Below are 16,724 nucleotides of genomic sequence, written 5' to 3'. Positions count from 1 at the left end.
ACAATATTTTAAGATGCCTGTAGGCGTAATTCTTCGGGGAATCAGAGACTAGAATGAATTCCTTTTGGAACTCCAAACACCTGACCAAGCCCCTCTCCTAGGGTGGCATTAACACCACCTATAATTCCATGGAAAATACTGTTTGCCCTGGATTGAACTGCTCCACCGGCCCTCCCTTCTCTGACACAGGCTCACATGCAGAAGCCCTAACTCCTTGTGTGACCATACCTGGAGTTGGCATCCAAAGAGGTAATTAAGGTTAAATGAGGTCGACACGGCAGAGGCCTGATTCCATAGAATTAGTGTCCTTACAAGAAGAGATACCAAGGAGCTACCCCCTCTATCTTTCTCTGTCCGCAAACACACCCCACACCCAGGAAATGCCAAGCAAAGACCCAGTGAGAAAGCAGTCGATCTGCAGACCAGGAAGGGAGCTCTCGCCAGAAACTCAACCTGCTGAAAACTTCATCTAGGACTTTCCCAGAAGTGAGGGGAAACAGGTGTCTGCAGTTTGAGCCCCCGTCGGTGGTGTCTGCTCTGCCATGGGCGCTGACGAGTGGGCTGTTGCACACTGCTGCACTGTCCCACACCACTGGGCCACGGGAAAGGCTGCAGTTTTTCCTGCATGCTGCTGGCTGCCCAGGGGGCTGCATGAGAACCTGGCTTACAAGGAATTCTTTGAGGAACTGTATGTGTCACTTCCATCAGCCAGGTCCAGTCTCTTCCTCCTCACCAAATCGTACTCACTTGGCTTGGAACTAGGTGCTTTCCCAGGAAGCGGGAACACCCAGGCTCCTTGAACAGCTAAGGCTAACAGTAACAGCACCGGCATGCACATGGATACATCTTCCTACTTCCCAGTACACGTGGTTCCATGAAGTCAGTCTCACTGCCCCAACATCCCACTTTCACGACGCAGTTCTCAAAACTGTGAACTTCTAAACAAACTCCTTTTCCCTCCTTTTGTCCCACAGTCGTGGGATGTTGGAAAGTGACTGTGGCTGATTTTTCACCCGGGGAAGTCCATCTGGATTCCAGTCATCAATGCACCCTGTACTAGCTCTGTGGCTTCTGGCACACAGTTGAAGCTTTTAGAAACGTGAACCAATTTCAACCTCTGCTTCTTCATCTGTCCTGTGGGTTTATGACGAGGATGAAATGAGTTCACAGGCAAAGCAGACTGCAAGCTCTGGGTAAGCGCTAATCACCGCCCGTTGCCACTGTCACCGTTACTGCTAACACAACTCTACTACGGCTTTGGAGCCAGCTCCCACAGCTATCTGAATTCATGAGCGACAATGACTTTCCTTAAAAAGACCATTCTCAGTCCAGATGTCTCCAAATGCCTACCAACTGTTTGCACCAGGATGCCTTCATGCCTTCCAAATGATGGGGGACTGGGGGCTCTTCTCTGGTTGTCTGTGGCTGCCTGTTGTGCCTTCGTGGCTCCTGGCCGGACAGCCCACCGTCCCTGTCAGCCTGGGCCAGCCCAGGTGTACAAGGACATCTCCGGTTTCTGCATAGCTTTTCCGTAGCTTCCTTTTCACTCTCAGAAGCACCGTGGTTTGAGCGTCACTTGTTTCACTTGGACTTTCTGCTCTAGGCAGTAAACCCATCACCCGCAGTTCCCTTGCTCTGACCTTCCAGCTCTGCCCCAGGAATGCTGTCCTCAGATCATTGCCAAAACCCGAACTTTCTCTCCTCCCAAATCCTACTGGGAACTCAGCCTCAGGAGGGAACTTCCTCTGATAATCCTGCCCTCCACCCAAGAACCCTTTCAGCAACCATGTAAATAACCCTGTATAACTTTAATTGGCTCTGTTTATAAGCTGCTTCTTGTATCTTTTCCCCCCCTCTAGGTATTTTTCCATGTGTTAATCCTGTCTCTATTAATTTGTAAACTCCCAGAGGGCAAGGCCTGAACCCAGGCTGGTGTTGGCATCAACTGGATAGACGGGTACAGCTGAACTGAAGACAGGGCCATCCCTCTTGGCTACTAACCTGCTTTTTTTAATATTTATTTTTTTAAGCAGCCTTTGTTAGCAATTTGTCAGTGTTGGTCCTCAGACTGCTAACCCAGCGCAAAAATACAACCAGTTTCTATTAAGGTCCAAACAGGATCAAACCCACAGTCCCAAGGTCTCCACACTGTTAGAGGGAGGGTGTGCGACTCATTCTAACCCACCTGGGGGTCTCAGCGTGTCGGTGTGCAGCTCACTCGTCCCTTCTTCTAGGCTGCTCTGAGACGGGACTAACGCTCACTTTCAACACCGAGATCTGAAAGCCGAACAAAGCCCTCGGAAGCAGGCACCACCACCATATTCTAAGTTTGTGGTGTGAGTGAGGCGGGGCGGAGGTTGGGGAAGATGACTTTAAGCTCATTTTTCAGTCCTAACACATGGCACAGGGGCCCGCTCCTCAGGGCCAGGAGCTGGGCGGAGAGTCCACTTGCAGCGCAGGTAACAAAGGCGAGCCGGGCGGATGCGGCCGGGTCCCCGCGGCGGCAGGGGCTCGCGCCTCGGGCCACCTGCTCTCCGCGCGCGGGGCGCGGGCGGGCTGCGCGCTCGGCTCCCGGAGCCGAGCCCCAGGTAGAAACCCGCGTAGGCGGTGCGCGCGATAAGATCAAAGCCCCGGGCCCGGGCCGGCGAGCGAGCGGGGGCCGGGGCCGGCGAGCTGGCGGGCGAGGCGCCTCCCCCGAGCGCTTCCTCTCACGCCCACTTCCAGCCGAGGGGAGGCTTCGGGTGTCTGCTTTTGTTGTTTTTAAAAAATTAAAAGTTGAAGCCTCGGAGGAAAGACTTTGGCTGTGGCCGTTGTGGGTAAGTTCTGGTCCCTGTTCTTTTGTCTGGCGCCGAGCTTGGCAGGAGCCCGGGCGTGGCGGGGGGCAGAGCGGGCAGCGCGTGTGGGGATGGTTTCTGTCGCCAGGTCGCCCAGGGGAGGGGGGGGGAGGAGGGAGGGGAGGAGCAGGGGGGAAGGAGGAAGAGGGGAGGAGGGGGAGGAGCAGGAGGGGAGGAGGAGGAGGGGAGGAGGAGAGGAGGGGGAGGAGGAGGGGAGGAGGGGAGGAGGGGAGGAGGAGGAAGCAGGGAGAGGAGGAGGGAGAGGAGAAGAGAGGAGGAGGGAGAGGAGGAGGAAGCAGGGAGAGGAGGAGGAGGGAGAGGAGAAGAGAGGAGCAGGGAGAGAAGGAGGAGGGGAGGAGAGGGGAGGAGGGAGAGGAGGAGAAAGGAGGAGGGAGAGGAGGAGAAGGGGAGGAGGGAGAGGAGGGGAGGGGACTCGGCCGCCGGACGGGGAAGCCCAGCGCGCGCCCCGGCTGCAGGGCGCAGGGCCGAGGGGAGGGCCGGGCGGCGTGACCCGGCGGCGGCCGGCGGGGAGGAACCTCCGGGATCTCCGCGTGGCGGCGGCGGCGGCGGCGGCGGGCGGGCGCTCGGGGCCGCGCGCTGGGCGGAGGGCCGGGGCCGCGGGGCCGCGCCAGGGGGGAGCCCGAGAGGAGCCCGGGCCGGCCGCCGCGTGGGAACCCAGGCCGCGGGGCGGGCGCGGACGTGCTGCCCACCGACTGCCCTCCGCAGTCCCCTCACCCCAGCGGGGGCGGGTAGGGGTGGAGCTTTGGGAGCCCCGAGCGGTCCCTGGCCACCTGCATTTGTTCCCCGGGTTTTGACAGTTCGGACGGCAGTCGCCCATTCACTTGTCCACTGCGGTTCCAATGACGTCTTCTCCACATTCCGCTTGTTTTGGGAGGCTCCACTGCTTTGCCAGGAAGTCCATGCAAGCTACTTTATAACCTAGCTGGGCAGTTTTTCTTTCCTGATACTTACGGATGGAGAGTTGTAGAATTAAGAAAATAAATTGCATTTAGAAAATTAGAAGACGTCCTAGGAGGCTGTTCAGTGGTGTGTGTGCATTGCAAAGCCAACTTGAACGTCGGCTTGCTGCCCAGGAGAACGAATTGAGAAGGCGAAATTAACCTCTGATAATTCGAAGTTGTACGTGTGGGTTGCTAAGAAGTTCAGGGCAGTGCTCAGTCTCTAATAAACACGGTGCTGACGCTGGATATCTGTGTGGTGCTGGGCAAGGCTGGATCGGTTTGCGTTTTTAACCTCCCAGATTACCAGCTCGCCTCTCTATCCGGATTCTCCACCCCGACTGCCAGGCTGCACTTTCTCATTTGAGAGCATGGTTGTTTTTGGATTCAAACCGCCCAGGTGGGAAGTTGCCCTCGTCTGCTATCGCATGGAAAATTAAAACTGCATATTTCACTGTAGGCTCAGAGCATCTAGAGGTCATTGAAAACGGACTCATGTGGACGATCCTCGCTCCTACCAGCAAGTCTACTTTTTTTAGCAAGCACATTTCTCCTTTTCCGTAACATTCTTTGTGGCTACAAGATCGCCCATTACTGAGTATTCCATTTTTAATCACCCCCACTCCGGCGCTCCGAGCTTTCCTTAGGATTTCCCTGGTCAGCCTCTGCAGGAAGGAACCTAGACACCTTTGTGGAAGCCCAGGGGCGCGCAGATGGCCCGGCTGTTTTAGTGGCTGTATGGCCGTCAGCGTTTTTTAATTCCTTAAAAGGGGAAAACAGTTTGGTTATTACTTTTTTTTTTTTAAGCATCCAGTTTTCTGCTTTACCACCATTGCTGCTAAGTTCAGGGCGGCTGGCTAAGCCACTTTTGCCTGCTTCTTTGGGTGTAGCATGGGGTCTCTGAGCCCCAGACTCCTAGCATTCTTTGGGTCTGAACCCCGAAAACCGGCTTCGCTAGCCGCCTCTCGCAGAGGTCCCCCACGGCGCTCCAGCAGCCGGGGTCCCCAGCGCTGGTTCCTCGGAAGGGCTCCTCGCTGCCCTCCCTGGAGCTGCGCGCGCGGCTTTCCGGCCCCCAAGGTCCGCGCCCCCAGCCCGCACGGGCCGGGAGGGGTTAATCGCGCTCGCAGCGCCGGCCCCGGGAAGCACCCGCGGGCCCGGGAGCGGCCTGTGGAATAACCTTGGCTTTCCTCTCTCTTTTAATAGAACATCCGCCACCCCGGCGCGGTTTCGGTTCAGGGTTAAGCGCACGCCGCCTTTCCACCCTCTACACCGGCTCCCCGCCCCCTCCCGCTCTGTGTGTTTTTTTTCCTCTTAAAGTTGTTTTTCAAAGTTAATGAGTTTCGAGTTTCACAATGATTTTCCCCAACCCTCCACGCGTTGCTGAGGAAACCCCCTTGGGGTCCCCCCCCCCCCGCCTCCCCATCTCCCGGGCCTCCCCCTCCCCCAGTCGGCCCGGGCGAGGGGCGGGGCTGGGAGACCCCATGACGTCACCGGGCCGGCCCACATCCTGCTTCCGAAAGTAGAGAGACGGTAAAGAGAAACTACGGCCCCGCCCGGCCCCGCCCCCCTTCCCGGACCAACCGCCCCCCGACCGACCGCGCGCCCCGGCCCCCGCCCGCGCCCGTCCCCCCGGCGGCGGCGCGACCCCGGCTCCCGCCCCTCCCCCGCGGGCCCCCCTCCGGTCCCTGCGGCGGGTGGGCGGCCGGGGGCCGGCCCCGCCGCCGGGGAGACCCGGGACCCCCGGCTGCACGCCCGGGGCCCCGGGGGCCGAGCGAGCGAGCGAGCGAGCGGCCGCGCCCGCCCAGCGGGGTGTTCCCCGCCCCTCCCCGCCCCGCGAAGCCCCCTCCCCGCCTCCGCCCCCGGGGATCCCCTGCCGCCCCGCCCACCCGCGGGAAAGCCTCCGACCTTCGCCCTGCCTCCCCCGCGCCGCCGGGCCCGCGCGCCTCCCGCCGCCCCCCAGAGACGCTAAAGGCGCCCTCCTGTGCCCCCGGGGAGAGGTAAAGCCCGCGCCCACGCGCCCCCCGACCCCGGCCCGCGCCCCGGCTCGGGATTTCGGCGCCGGGCGGTGCGAACGCCGGTCGCCGGCCTTCGGCGTGGCCTGTGCCGGGCGGGCGGCGGCCGCGCGCGGGGAGGGGCCGCGGCGGGGCTGGGGGGAGCCCGCCGCAGCCCGCGGAGGTCATGTTTGTGTTTGGGGTTGTCAAGTGAAGCCGGGCTCGCGGGCGCCCTCGCCGCGCCGCGCGGGGGTCGCGGAGGTCCCGAGCCGCGGCTGCCGCCATCAGCGGCGCAGCCCCGGGGCCGGCTGCAGCGGCCGCGGCTCCGCCGGGCGTCCAGGCAGCAGGTTGGGTGCGGGCTCCGCGGCCAGGGGCGCTGCAGCCGGGGCGGGCGGGCGGGGGGCTCGCGCGCGCGCGTGCTTGTGTGTGTGTGTGTGTGTGTGCAGCCGCCGACCTTGCAGAGGGGATGCGTGCGTGCGTGCGGCGGGCACTTGCCACTTCTGCGGCCCGGGCTGCGGTCCTGCGAGCCGAGCAGGTAACTGGGGGACCCAGCCTCCCCCGGCCCCCTACCCCAGCCGCAGCCGCGTTGTGCAAGGGTGTGTGCGCGCGGGGGGGCGGTGTGCGGGAGAGACCAGGCCTCGGCTGCCCAAACCTCTCGATTTGGTGGCTCGCTTTCCCTTTCGTTCCTTTTTTTTTTTTTTTTTTTTTGGCTAGCAGTGCCTGTGCAGTCCCGGCCACCTGGGGTAGTTTCTTTCCGGGTTGGGAGCGCGCGCCTGCAGCTGTTGGGGCCGGGGGCGGCGGGTCGCGGCGCGGGGCGAGGGCGGCGCGGGGCCGCGGTCTCCGCCCGCGCCCCGCAGCCGGCTCGGGGCTGCTTCCCGAGCCGGCACCTCCATTCCCCCCTCCTCCTAGCAGGCGCTGCGCTTTGTTCCGCGCAGCGTCGCGAGGGGTTTTCCCAGGCTCCGCCCTCCACATTCATTCATGTTTTTCCTCCCCGCGACTGTCTGTACGCGTCTTGATCGTGCCATGGTTTTGCTCCTTGCAGCGTGTGCGTGTGCCTGTGTGCCGGGGAGAGGGCCGGCCGCCTCGGGGCTGCGGGCTCTGGAAGTGCCCACTTGCCCGCGCCAGGGTTGAGCCGTGGGGTGGGCAGCGGCGGGCCGTGACGGATCGGGGATTTGCATATTTTACGCGTGTGCCCCGGATCCCGGGCGGTCACGTGCCCGGGCTGCAGTCGGAGTTCACGCTTTGGAAACTTGGGCTCGCCGTGGTCGGGGGTGCGCTCAGCTCGCGCGGGCCTCTGGTGCCTGCATTCGCCGTAGCATCAGGGTCTCTCTGAATGCGGTAGCGGGTGTTTTTCTGCAGGAGCCACCACTTCTCCACGGTGCTGGATGAGCGGCGTAGTTATTGGACCGTCATTTTTCATATGCAGTTTAAAAAAAAAAAAAACGCGTGCAGTTAGAAATGCAAATATTTGCTTGCCGTGCTGACAGGGAGCCCTATCAGGAATCAAACACAGAGGTTGACGGTGGCCTGAATTCCTCCTGTTTGGTTGCTGTAATGGAACTCGCTGTAGGATAGGAGATGCGTTCCTGGCCCTGGAGGCTCTCCTAAGGAGAATCGATCCGTCCGCACTCCTGTGTGGCAGGCGAAAACACCCACGCCGGGTTAGTTTGCTCCTCCCAACAGCCTTCTGAGAGGTGGCTAGCGTTTCCTGGTTGAACGGTTGAGAAATCGGATCTTCAGAGAGGTTAGGTATCTTGAACAAGGCCACAAAGCCTGGCTTTGAACCCCGGCTGATTTGACACCAAAATATGTTGTCCTGGCTTGTGGCGGGCATTGTTGGGGCAGCCTCTTGGAAAAATCCCCGGGAGGAGGCGGGCTCTTTCATCATCATCTCCAGTGAGGAGGAAGCAGTTCTGGGAGTCCCTGGGGCAGGGGGCCGGAGCTTAGATGTGGACTCTCCCGTGTTGTTTTCTTTTTTAACTTATAAAACAGGCACAGGGTAGCTGCTTTCTCAGCTCTTGTCAGAATGAACATAGGTAACCCCCGGGGGAAGTACTCAGACTCAGAATAAGAGCTCAGCGTCGCCTCTGTTGGCTTCTACAGTTGCTTCTGCTTCTTCACAAAAGTCCTGAAGAAGCATTTCTCTTCCATTCCCGTGTTTGCTTAGCGATTAAACATTGTTTCGTGTTTAAAGTCAACTTAATGGGCTTTGCTTATGCTTATCGGCTTTATTGCAGGAAGTTAAAAACTAAAATTGAGACATTTGAAAGCTGACTTGGGAGTGGGTGATTTTTCTTTTTTTTTCTTTCTTTTTTTTTTCTTTTTTTTCTTTAACGTGTAAGCCAGGACAGATGAGGGTGTGCTGCAGTGACAAAACAGTGACGTCTGTCCTTTCTTCTGCTGCATGGCCATCTGGGGTTAAGGGGGCCCAGCTCCATGTTGCTGAGGATGGGCAGTGCCGGTGCCACGCGTGGCGGAGGGGGAGGGGAGCTCTGAGGATTTTGCTTCCATGACAGAAGTCTCCAGGCCACCAGCCTGGCTGGTCTCTGCCACTTAGTGAGGCACAGGAAGGCTGAATGTGGGGTCCTCCCATGAGCCCACAGGGGAGAGCCGGGGAAGCCGCAGAGCAGCCGGAACAGCGGCCACTCTATTAACTGAACTCAGAAAGCAGGAGAGCCAGCTCCGGCCCCTGCGCTTGTGAATGGGCAGGTGTACCTGAGACAGCAGAGTCTTACTTTCGTCCTACCTGGTAGTGCGATTTGAAAATACAAAGTGAATTCTTTCACTCGCATCTCAGGAAGGTGGTGATTTTTGTTTTCTGTATTCTCAGCGAGAAGGGCCGCCTTTTGGGAGCTGAGCTCTGTGCTGTTTAATTGAAAGTTAGTAAACTTCTGAAGGATCTGAACTTGGATACTTTTGCTTGAGTTTCCATAAGGCTGTGTTAAGTTGTAACTGTTAATGTATCTTTTTCCTTTGAAGTTGGTAAAATATGCTTCCTGTTTTTTTTTTTTTCTTTTCAGCGCATGGATTAATTGATGTACAAAGTTTATGGAGCCATCTTTTGTAACCCGTTCTTGGTACAGTTTGTAAATACAACAAGGAGCCCCTGAATCAAAAAAGATGCCTCGAACAAAACAGATTCACCCTAGAAATCTACGAGGTAAGTCTGGGAGTGGGTGTTTGATGGAGAGGCTTTTTGGGACAGGAATGGCAGCTTGCTGGACATTGACCCTGCTTCCTGGCCAGCCCTCCCTCTCTCTCCTTCATGTTCACTTACCCTGCACACGTCCTGTCACTTAGGAGATACTCAGGGAGGGTCTGTTGAATGAATGAATTACATTTGACAGAATTATAGCGCCTTCCCAACTTCTCGATGCGAGTAGTAAAGGCAGAGAGAGACTTGAGTGTTTCTTGCCAGGAAAGATGTTTGGATCAAGGAATCGGAAGTGATTGTTGCAAGTCTGTGCCAGTTGGATACCAGGAACTTGGTGGTTTTTTTTTTTTCACTTCCACCCACACATACTTACTTCTTTTGAGATTTGTGTCTGGACTGCTTTATAAGTTAAATCAACAAGACAAGAAGTGGAGAGAATTGTAGGTGACATTTACTCAGGTCATTGTGTGCAGAATTCCGAAGCAAACTGAGAAAGCAGTGGGTCAGAAACATGTGAATAATGTACATTTCAGACAAAGACCGAAACGGGAGTGTTTCCCTCTGAGCTGTGAAGAGGTGTCTTCATATTAGAAAAGTAAACATACAAGCTTGTTTGTTTAAAAAGATTTGAATTGTTCTCACGCATTTTATCAACTGGGACTAGCAATTATCTTTTACATGTAACTTGAGTAGATAAACATGTAGCAGTGCTAAGCAAAGAATTATTGAAGCAAATTATTTCAAACTGATAAAGTCATTTATGAACTGCAGTCACATGTTACCTAATGACAGGGCTGCATTCTGTGCAAACATTGCGGAGTGCACTTGCACAGACGTGAATGGGTGGCACAGAGCCCTCCCTGCACCTGGTGGCGTGTCACTGTACCGAATACCTGAGACAGTTGTGATACAGTGGTGTTCAGTGTCTGCATGGACTAAGAGTGCAGAAACAATACGGTGTAAAAGGTAGGTCATGGGACACCTGTGTGGGGCGCTTACCGTGCATGGAGCTTGCAGGACTGGAAGTTGCTCTGGCTGAGTGAGTGGACGTGACGGCCTAGACCACACCTGGTCCCTGCTGTAGACTTTATAAACACTGCACACTGAGTCCACACCACATTTATTAAAGTTTTTCTTCAATAATAAGGTTTCCTTAGCTTACTCTTAAGTTTTTTTTTTTTTTTAAGATTTATTTATTTATTTGAGAGGTGCAGTTACAGAGCGAGAGAGGGAGAGACAGAGAGAGAGGTCTTCCATCTGTTGGTTTGCTCCCCAAATGGCCGCAACAGCCAGAGCTAGGCTGATCCAAGGCCAGGAGCTTCTTCCAGCTCTCCCACATGGGTGCAAGGACCCAAGCATTTGGGCCAACTCCCGAGGCTTTCTCAGGCCTTAGCAGAGAGCTGAATCGGAAGAGGAGCAGCCCGGACAGAAACCAGCGCCTGTATGGAATGTGGAGGGAGGCTTAGCCTACTGTACCCTGGTGCTGGCCCCACGGTTAAGTTTTTAACTCTTGTAATAATACTGAGCTTAAAATGAAATGCATTGTATAGCTGGACAAAAATATTTTCTTTATAGCATTATTCTTTAAACATTTTTCTATATAAGCACTTGTATATTTCCTTACTTGAAAGGCAGAGTTGCAGAGAGAGGAGGAGTGAGAGCAAGCATTTTTCCATCCACTGATTCACTCCCCAAATGATTGCAACTGCCAGGGCTGAGCCAGGCCAAAGCCAGGAGCCCAGAATTTCATCCGGATCTCCCACCTAGGTGGCAGTAGTGCAAGCACTTGAACCATCTTCCACTCCTTCCCTGGGCACATTAGCAGGGAGCCAACTCAGAAGTAGAGCAGCCTGGACTCGAACCAGTGCCTGTTTGGGATGCTGGCATTGCAGGTGATGCCTTAGCCCGCTGTGTCACAATGCCAGCCCCACTTTAAGCATTTTTAGAAATGTTTAAATGTTTTTGCTATAAAACTAAGACACAAACACGCACATTAGCCTAGACATACACGAGATGCAGATCGTCAGTCAATATTCTTCCACCTCTGCGTCTTGTTCCACTGCAAGGGCTCCGGGGCAGGTGGCCTCATGGAGCTGCCATCTCCTGTGTTGACACTGCCTTCTTCTAGAATGCCCCTGGAGGACCTGTCTCAGGCCATTTTGCAGTGATTTTTTTTGTTGTTGTTAAATAGAAGGAATGCATTATAAGATAATGATTAAAGTGTGTAGTATAGTGAGCGTACAAATCAGTAAGGTAGTTACTCATAATCATCCAGTATTACGTACTCTAAGTGGTTGCACATGCGTAGCGTAGTATCACTGGCAGGGTGGTAGGGCTGTGTGCACCAGCCTGACACAACTGGACACATTTAATCACACTGTGTTGCAGTGGTTGGGTGCCTATGGTGTCACAAGCATAGCATTTGTCCAGCCTGTTCTAATCTTTAGCGACCTCCATCATGTTGTGTGGCCTTTTGTTGCCTGACACATTGTTTCGTGGCACAAGACTTTTCATTTTAGAAGTTTTTTCCAGGGGCTGGTGCCGTGGCTCACTTGGTTAATCCTCCACCTGTGGTGCTGGCATCCCCTATAGGTGCCCGGTTCTGGTCCCGACTGCTCCTCTTCCAGTCCGGCTCTGTGCTGTGGCCCGGGAGGGCAATGGAGGATGGTCCAAGTGTTTGGGTACCTGCACCCACATGGGAGACCAGGAGAAGCACCTGGCTCCTGGTTTCGGATCAGCGTGGTGCGGATCAGCGCAGCGGCCACTGGGGGGGGTGAACCAACAGAAAAGGAAGACCTTTCTGTCTCTCTCTCTCATTGTCCACTCTGCCTGTCAAAAAAAATAAATAAATAAAAAATAAAAAACAAAGCCTCCACATCTCAAAGTACCAGCGGAGCCCTGGACCCTGATTTTGCAGCTCATCCATCCAGGGCAGGGGTCCTGTTCCGGTTTGCACAAAACTCAGCAAGCAGCCGGACAGCCGCTTGAGCCAGCTAATGTGAGCCCAAATATTTGTTGAAGTAACGAACACAGGTTTGACCTGAAAGTATTACTCATTAAGTCGTGGCGAGCAAACACTTCGCATATTTGAAATATATGCATGTCGTGGGGTGCATCGCATACAGGAGCACTTGCCGTCACGTCCCAAGTCTGCTCTCCATTCAGCCTTCTGCGCTCTGGGAGGCAGCAGGCAGTGGTTCAGGTGGTTGGATCCCCGCCACCCTTGTGGGAAGCCTGGATTGGGTTCCCCGCTTCTGAGTTTGGGTTGCCCAGCCCTGATTGCTGTGGTCATTTAGCAGGCAAGAGATCTCTGTTTTGTTTGCCTTTCAAATAAAATTTCTAAAAGTTTGTAAGAGATAGATAGATAGATAGATATACGCTCTTTAATCTTGTAGATAAAATGGCTGTCCTGAGAAATACCCATTTTCAGACCAGAGCGTCTGCTTTCTGTATCAGATGTCCAAGTCGGCAGACGTTTGCTGGATGTGTTTATGCTCCGCTGTTCTAGGTGGCAGGGATACAACAATAACAAAGCACAGACCTTGGAGGAGTAGGGGTCGGGAGGGCGCGGGTAAACTGGTGAGCCTCAGGGCAGAGGTGCTGAGAGCCCACGGGGACGGGGGATGGGGGATGGGGGATGGGGGATCATTTCTTGTCCACTCTGTGGTGGCTGGGAGGAGGAGAAGTGGCATCTGAGCTGGGCTTATAAGGCCGGGAAAGGATCCCAGGCGCTGAGTAGCAGGACGGAGCGTGTTTCACCCCAGGGCTGGGGCCGGGGCCGGGGCCAGGGCTAGGGTTGCAAGGGCCTGGGTACTCCCGGCTGCTCTGCTCAGCCCACAGGGCCGGGGCGGGGGGCATCAGAAGTTCTGTCCAGGGAGAGACAAGGGCAGGGGCTTGGAGTAGGAGAGTCAGGAGGAACCTGATCATGAGTGGTCCATAAACTGTGAGTCTACATTTAGGATGAGGAATTCAACTTTTCTTTTTTTTTTTTTTTTTTTTTTTTTTTTTATTTTATTTATTTATTTGAGAAGCAGAGTTACAGACAGTGAGAGGGAGAGACAGAGAGAGAGGTCTTCCTTCTGTTGGTTCACTCCCCAGTTGGCCTCAATGGCTGCAGCTGCACCGATCCGAAGCCAGGAGCCAAGAGCTTCTTCCCAGTCTCCCACGTGGGTGCAGGGGCCCAAGAACTTGGGCCATCTTCTACTGCTTTCCCAGGCCATAGCAGAGAGCTGGATGGGAAGAGGGGCAACCAGGACTAGAATCGGCGTCCATATGGGATGCCGGCACTGCAGGCTAAGGATTAACCTACTGCGCCTTGGCGCTGGCCCCGAATTCAATGTTTTAATAGGAAAAGCTGCTGTTTTCAGGGGAAATTTGGAATAAATTGGGTTCTAGCCCTTCAGTGAGAGTCCTCAAAGTTGCTTGACTATGGCACTTAGGGGTGGTTAGCCCTTAAAGAAAAGGTCAGAGTAGGTGGGCTCTACAGGCAGACTGAGGCTGGGTCAGTTGGGAGCAGGGACCGCCCATGGGGGAGTGAGGAGGACTTCCTGGAAGAGGGGGGGTCTCTGAGCCACTTGAACTCACTCAGCAGGGGTGATTGGGAGTGAAGCTTCTGGCTCCAGCTGGGCAAATCTGGATCAGCAGAGGCAGGCAGGAGAAGTTGCGAAGGTGTAGAACCTTCAAGTTGCCATTCAGGGTCTGTAAGTGTGGATGAGGGTGCTGTCCGGGAGGAGTTTGAGGGTAGAGAGGGCAGGTGAGTGCTGGCTGGGGAAGCCAGTGCTTCAGCACAGTGTTTCTATCGCCCTGTGAGCATGTGCAGTACCAGGCTGGTTTTCTCTCCCTGTGCCTGCTGCCTGGGCCCGACGAAGACATCTTTCATACACCACATGTGAAATGGGGAGAGAGAAATCAGACAGGCAGGCAGGGGCCCGAGGCAGCCTGCTCACTCTGCTGCTGCCGCCGCCTTAACAGGTTCCACAAAACCCGTCACCACTTCTTTTTTTGTTTGTTTTAAAGATTTATTTATTGGAAAGGCCAAGCTACAGAGAGGTAGAGGCAGAGAGTGAGGGACCAAGAGAGAGGTTAGTCTTCCATCTGCTGGTTCACTCCCACAGTGGCTGCAGTGGCCAGAACTATGCCGATCTAAACCCAGGAGCCAGGAGCTTCTTCCAGGTCTCCCATGCAGGTGCAGGGGCCCAAGGACTTGGACCATCTTCCACTGCTTTCCCAGGCTATAGCAGAGAGCCGGATAGGAAGTGGAGCAGCCAGGACTTGAACCAGTGCCCATAGGGGATGCCAGCACTGCAGGCGGTGGCTTTACCTGCTATGTCACAGCGCCTTCCCCCATCACTGCTTCTTAAGCTCCCTTAGAAAATAGCGTGAGTGTTATGTGTCCCTCCCGTGCTTGACAATGAAGTCATCATTAAACAAGACTGGTATCTTAAAAAAATCTCAGATGCTATGTTCATTGTGCTTGCTCGGCAGTTTTAACTCTTGAAATACCACCTCGGAATGGTGTGTGGTAGATCATTCCACTGGAGCAGGTCTGCAGAGTGGGGGATAAGCACACGTCTCTGTGTGCGGTGTGAATGTTCCACGGGGGAACGTGTGTGGACACAGGCACGTGTGGATATGTGTGCATAGATGCGTGTTAAAACACTGGGTGTAACAAGTTCAGTTATGGGGTCTGTCATAGAAGAGTATAAAGTTCATGTGGATTGCAGGCTGTGCCCCAAAGGGAAGTGGAATTTATGCTTCCTGCTCTTAAGAGGTTCCTAAGTAGAACAGTAGGAGAAGTAGAATAGGAGGACAGGAAATCAGTTTGGGGCATGCATGAGGCAGAGTCAGACCTGACCCATGACCTGTACGCTTTGGGGGGGCCTTGGCCGTGGAACTGGGAGAGGACCATTGTCTGATTCCTGTGTCGCATTTGCACGGTGCAGGTGGGTGGAGTGTTAAGGCTGAGCTATCCTTGGGTGGGGTCGAAGCAGAGTTCTGGACAAGCACAAAGAAAGGCGTTCGTGTTGGGCTGCATTCCTGGTCACTTGTGCCCAACACCGAGGCCCCGTGCGTGCATGGTCTTGGAGGACTGAGAGCAGGTGGCATCCTGCCCAGCGGTGGGCCAATGGGATACCTGCCAGCTGCACTATGTGCGTGCGTGCACATGCATGCGCGCGTGTGTGTGCATGTGTGTGTGTGTGTGTGTGTGTGTTGGGGGGATGTCCTCAGCACTTTCTCAGGTCCTTGCTTGGACTGCTGCACAGAATGGAGGCCCTGCAATGTGCAGGGCCCCTGCCGGTCCTCTTGGTACAGGGCTGTTCTTGTGTTAGGCCGGTCATTATTCTGAGTAGGTTTCAAAGTTTGGGAAAGAAAGGTGTTCCCTGTTGCAATTGTATTTGAGTCTAGGGTTTCGCAGCTCAACTACTTCAAGATTTAAGTCCATGTGGAAAACACTCATATTAACCTCTTCCAAAACGTATTTGGAGAATTGAACGTAGCTGGTTTTTGGTTGTATTGGTTGAGTGCGGTTGGCTTTGAACACACTGCAGGCTGGTGCCGCGGCTCACTAGGCTAATCCTCCGCCTTGCGGCGCTGGCACACTGGTTCTAGTCCTGGTCGGGGCGCCGGATTCTTTCCCGGTTGCCCCTCTTCCAGGCCAGCTCTCTGCTGTGGCCAGGGAGTGCAGTGGAGGATGGCCCAAGTCCTTGGCCCCTGCACCCTATGGGAGACCAGGAGAAGTACCTGGCTCCTGCCATTGGATCAGCACGGTGTGCCGGCCGCAGCACACTGGCCGCGGCGGCCATTGGAGGGTGAACCAACGGCAAAGGAAGACCTTTCTCTCTCTCTCTCTCTCTCTCTCTCACTGTCCACTCTGCCTGTCAAAAAAAAAAAAAAAACAAAAAACAAAAAAAAAAACCAAAAAACCCAAAAAACCCAAAAAACAAAAAAAACAAAACACTGCAGGAAGAACTGTTCCCCTCCAAGAGCCCACACACGTGGGAGGGTGGCGCGGTCTGGCCACGTGGGGCCTGTGGGTGTCCCTCGGCTGCCTGCCCTGGTGTGTGCAGGGTCTTGAGCAGCTTGGGAAGGTAGCCCGTCCTCTCTGTCCCGGTTTTCCCCCTGGGTGTAGCAGAGGTCGCTGCTTGCGCCTCTCCCTGGAGTGTTTTCCAACTCTCTGCTTATCTTCTCCGCTTGCCAAGACCCCTGCCTTCAGTCACCTAACACCCACCCGCCTCCGTCGCATGCCCGCGTCTGCCTGGAGTGGGAAATGCTTCCAAGAGTGGTTGCCTCTGAGTAAGAACTTTGCAATAGTGTAGCTTTATAATTGTCCGCGCAGATGAACCAAGTGGCTCTGATTCACGTTTATTCTTTCTGAGTGTCACCATGGGATTTCTGGGGTGTATGCCTTGGGTCCATTGAATTACCGCCAAGGCACGGGTTTGGCCCTCTGCTCTGAGTGACAGGCTGTGTGGTCTTGGGCAGGCTCCTGGTGTGGGTTTCCTCACGTGTAGAATGGAAGTGAGGATGGGGCACGTGGAAGTGTTGTCCCAGTGCCTGGCACGGGGCTGGCACTCCTGGAGAGCAGTGTCTGTGTATGGCACACCCTGGGGCCCTGTGTGTTCCCTACACACAGGAACGCCTGTGTAGAACCTTGCCCTGACTCTCATGCCTGTGGGAAGCCACACCTGTGTGCTCAGCAGGCATCTCCCATGTGTCCCCTTGCTGTCCCCACTTCCCCAGGCCGGGGATCTGGAAGAGAGAGGTCAGTACAGGAGATCTGGGAGGG

At 55.2% G+C, this 16,724-nt stretch overlaps 1 protein-coding gene and 1 long non-coding RNA gene across 8 annotated transcripts in view; one reads left to right on the top strand and one right to left on the bottom strand.

The window, feature by feature from the left end:
- The window catches only part of LOC103349680 (uncharacterized), a 41,080-nt gene extending 38,761 nt beyond the window's left edge, over positions 1-2,319 (bottom strand). The window contains exon 1 of the long non-coding RNA XR_011388796.1: positions 2,186-2,319. This is a non-coding gene — a long non-coding RNA (uncharacterized lncRNA). The remainder of the gene's footprint in view (positions 1-2,185) is intronic.
- Positions 2,320-2,683: 364 nt separating this feature from the next.
- Positions 2,684-16,724, top strand: part of HIVEP1 (HIVEP zinc finger 1) — a 144,236-nt gene continuing 130,195 nt past the window's right edge. For 2 of the 7 annotated variants that reach the window (XM_070074406.1, XM_051855112.2), the window contains exons 1-2: positions 5,346-5,790; positions 8,805-8,944. In XM_070074406.1, the coding sequence (XP_069930507.1) occupies positions 8,905-8,944 (40 nt within the window). In that variant the 5' untranslated portion in view covers positions 5,346-5,790; positions 8,805-8,904. Of the gene's footprint in view, positions 2,817-5,234; positions 5,324-5,345; positions 5,791-5,884; positions 6,132-6,186; positions 6,320-6,527; positions 7,446-8,804; positions 8,945-16,724 lie in introns of those variants that run through there. The other 5 variants (XM_070074401.1, XM_070074405.1, XM_070074403.1 and 2 more) reach the window with 5 other exon arrangements.

The sequence above is a fragment of the Oryctolagus cuniculus genome, chromosome 5, assembly GCF_964237555.1.
Source record: "Oryctolagus cuniculus chromosome 5, mOryCun1.1, whole genome shotgun sequence".
Lineage (NCBI taxonomy): Eukaryota > Metazoa > Chordata > Mammalia > Lagomorpha > Leporidae > Oryctolagus > Oryctolagus cuniculus.
The sequence above is the reverse complement of the archived record's forward strand: the minus strand, read 5'-3'. Positions and strand labels throughout refer to the sequence as shown.